Below are 3,334 nucleotides of genomic sequence, written 5' to 3'. Positions count from 1 at the left end.
CGGCCGCCCGTGTGCAGCCTGCAGCAATTGCCTGTGGCTGTCCAAGAGGGGTTTTGTGCTGCCCCTGCCCCCTCAGCGCGTGTGAGCGCGGTGCAGGTTTCTAGGGACCTGCAGCACGCTTGGCTGCGCAAAAATAACAGTCGGGAAGAACCTTTGGTGGGGTTTATTCTTTTTTCCTTGGTGTGCTAAACACACTTCCTCTGCACTCCCGGACCTGACATTCGCCCCTGTGCCTTGGTGCCGGTCGGCGGGGGGTCTGGCGTGCCGGGCACCAGACCCACTGCGCTCCCCACCCATGTGCTGCTGGGTGCCTCTGCTCTGGTGGTCACAGACGTCTCCGGGTTTGCCTTTCAGTCACCGTGCCCAGCCAATTCGCATTACCCTGAACTGATCCGTTTCTGTCTGTCTTTGCATCTTTTTGATTCAGGACCATTTTGCTTCTTGTGCCCTCGCACATAGGACACAGGGATGTGAGAGTCCCCAGAGCTTCCTGCCCCGGGAGCGTGTGCCTGGTGATTGCTGTGCTTTTTATTTTGTGTATGATCACTTGCAGTGAAAACAGTCTTTAAATAAAAACAAACTCAGGTAATTTAGCTTGGCATGAAGAATGAGCGGAGACGTACAAAGGTCTATAAAAGAGCAATTGCTCTAACGAAGCCCCTCCGGATCCTCCTCCTTTGATTGCTCTTCCACACCACAAGATCAGCACGCCCATGGCAATTAAAAAGCAGCCTGTGCACGTGAAACAGGGGAAATGCTTTATCTGTAACACATCTTGGACAAGTGGAATCCACTGTTACCAATAGTCTCAAAGCAAAACCAGCAACTTGCTATTTCCTTTTTTAGGGTTAACGCTGAGAATGAAAAAGGGAGCTCGGGGAGCGAAGAGTTGTCAGTTGAAAGAAAAATTGCAAGCCTGCCAATCCTTTCTGTCAGGTGTAATACAAAGCCTGGCAGTGACTGATAAGCAGTGTCTCCCTCTCTGCCTGACGTTCCGGGCGCATGGTAAAAGCACCTCCCTGAAACACCCAAGAAAGCTCACATGCAGAACCAGGCATCAGACTGGAAGGGCTGCTGGCCAGCCTGGAATCGCAGGTCCTAAGACCATTTCAATTAGCTTTAGTCTCTCATTTTTCTAACGGCAACCTGAAGAATAGCTGTCCCTCCCCTTCTCGTCCTTCACATGCGTGGGCTCTCGCCCCTCTCAGTGGCCACCTCCCTGAAACACCCAAGAAAGCTCACATGCAGAACCAGGCATCAGACTGGAAGGGCTGCTGGCCAGCCTGGAATCGCAGGTCCTAAGACCATTTCAATTAGCTTTAGTCTCTCATTTTTCTAACGGCAACCTGAAGAATAGCTGTCCCTCCCCTTCTCGTCCTTCACATGCGTGGGCTCTCGCCCCTCTCAGTGGCTGTTGCTCTGCTGCTCACGCTGTCAGGCCGAATGCCCCGTGGTCCCCACGGCGGGCACGCAGCACCCAGGATGCAGGGAAAAACGGTCTCCGAAGAGCTCGAGCTCCTGTGTCCCTGGCCCTGGCCAGGTGGGAGAGCCTGGAAGCAGAGCAAGCTCCTGCGCTGGCAGAGGACGTGCGGGTCTTGCCTGCGGGAGTAAGGGCAGCCATGGAGCCGTCGAGCCTGCCCACGTGGAGCAGACCCGGGTGCTGCCTCTGTTCCCTGCACGGATGGCTCTGACCCTGCGCTCCTTCCCTGCCTGTGTGCTGGTGGAGCCTGGGAAGCCGAGCTGGCGTGCAGCCCCTCTCCAGCCATCACGCGGTGGCGGGGGCAGCGAGCGCTTTTCCTAGGGGAGGGGGCTCCGTGGGCTCACACCGCTCGGGCACAGCCTCTGGAAGAGGCAGGTTTCACATTGTCTGGTTTCTCTTTTTGTAGCTGTCCCTCCCAAACTGAAGAAGCTGAAAAGCCCAAACGTTCATGTTGGTGAAAAGATTTCACTGAAATGTGAGGCAACTGCTGGAAACCCTCAGCCGTCCTACAAATGGTTTAAAGATGGCAAAGAGCTGAAGAAGAGCAAAGACATCCGGATCAAGTATGGGAATGGGAAGTAAGTATGCTACGGGGCTGCTCCGCCTCTGCTCGCTAACGCTGAGTGTCTGGGCCCCAGGGGACCGTCTGGCTAGGAGTGGTGCTGGGCTCTCCAAGTCACTGCTGAGCGATACCGAGGTGCTTCCTCGGAGTCACAGGCCCATGCACAGCCCATCTACCGTGCCCCAGAGAGTGAGCCCCCCTTTCCTCAAAGAGGAGCGGAGAGAGAGGAGCAAGGTGCGCACAGGATAGATGCTGGGTTTGCAGATGGGGCTCTCCTTGGGCATCTGAGACGGGTCCAGTGACCTGGGGAGGTAAGTTCTTCCCTGCTAGCTGTAGACTGGTTGTAGGCAGCTCAGGCCAACTGGGGTGGAGCCTGCTTTGTCATTAGGGGTTTGAACAGGAGGTCTCAAACCCAGCAGTCGCCCCACCAGCCAACAGCCAGCCTGCATAATTGTGGGAGGAATCACTCTGTTCTCTCCTGAATTTAGGTGAGCTCAAAAGTATCCAAGGCAACTGCAAGGATGCCAGAGCACATCACGGCACTGCCTGATTATGGCCCGTAGCCACGCAGCCAGCCCTTGAGTCACTGTGCCCAGGGCAAGCTCCATCGGGGCTGCCCCCAACTCCCCGCGCAGCGAAGCTCCCGGGCAGCCGCTCTCAGGGACTTCCATCCCAGGGCCCCCTTCGTACAGGCAGCATAAAAACACCTGCAGAAATAGGCCCCAGTGACTAAGCTAAGGAGTTCTCACTGGGAATGTATTTAAATGGATCCGTGTTGATAGTTTTCAAGGCCAAATATCTACATATGATGTGCCTTAAAATTATTCCATAATCATGACTATGCTTACATTCATATATCCTGACCCAGCCAGCAACAAAGTCAGTTCGCAACTGCCCGACCCCTTGGAAAACTTGAATTCTTTGCTAACATGTTATGTCCGAGTGTGTGAAAAATAGCTCACCTCTTCTCGTTAGGGACTTGATAGAGTATTAAGCTTCCAAATGAGAAGCCACTAAAAAGATCAGTTAGAAAAACCAGTTAGTGCTCATGTGGGTCATTGCCAATTGCTCTGTTGGTTTTGATTTCAAAGTCACACCCGGAACACTTGATCCCCTTTGCAGTAACCGTAGGGTTCGTGGCTGGTTTGGGGTGGGACAGAGAGGTGGTCAGTGGAGGGCTTAGGCTGGAAGCACCAGCAGATCCGGGCTAACTGGCTCCTATCTGGTGGGCGCCGCCTGCTCCGGCAGGGCTGTCCGGGCTTGCAGGCGGCAGAGGGAGGGCAGAGCTGCGC

General features: G+C 54.8%; 1 protein-coding gene across 1 annotated transcript in view; it reads left to right on the top strand.

The window, feature by feature from the left end:
• The first annotated feature begins 1,443 nt into the window (after window positions 1-1,443).
• The window catches only part of NRG2 (neuregulin 2), a 72,230-nt gene continuing 70,339 nt past the window's right edge, over window positions 1,444-3,334 (top strand). Inside the window, 2 exon segments of the mRNA XM_035889196.1 lie at window positions 1,444-1,540; window positions 1,887-2,058. Of these exon segments, the coding sequence (XP_035745089.1) occupies window positions 1,444-1,540; window positions 1,887-2,058 (269 nt within the window).

Source organism: Egretta garzetta, unplaced genomic scaffold, assembly GCF_000687185.1.
Source record: "Egretta garzetta isolate BGI_Z169 unplaced genomic scaffold, ASM68718v1 scaffold692, whole genome shotgun sequence".
In the NCBI taxonomy this organism is placed as follows: Eukaryota; Metazoa; Chordata; class Aves; order Pelecaniformes; family Ardeidae; genus Egretta; species Egretta garzetta.
The sequence above is the reverse complement of the archived record's forward strand: the minus strand, read 5'-3'. Positions and strand labels throughout refer to the sequence as shown.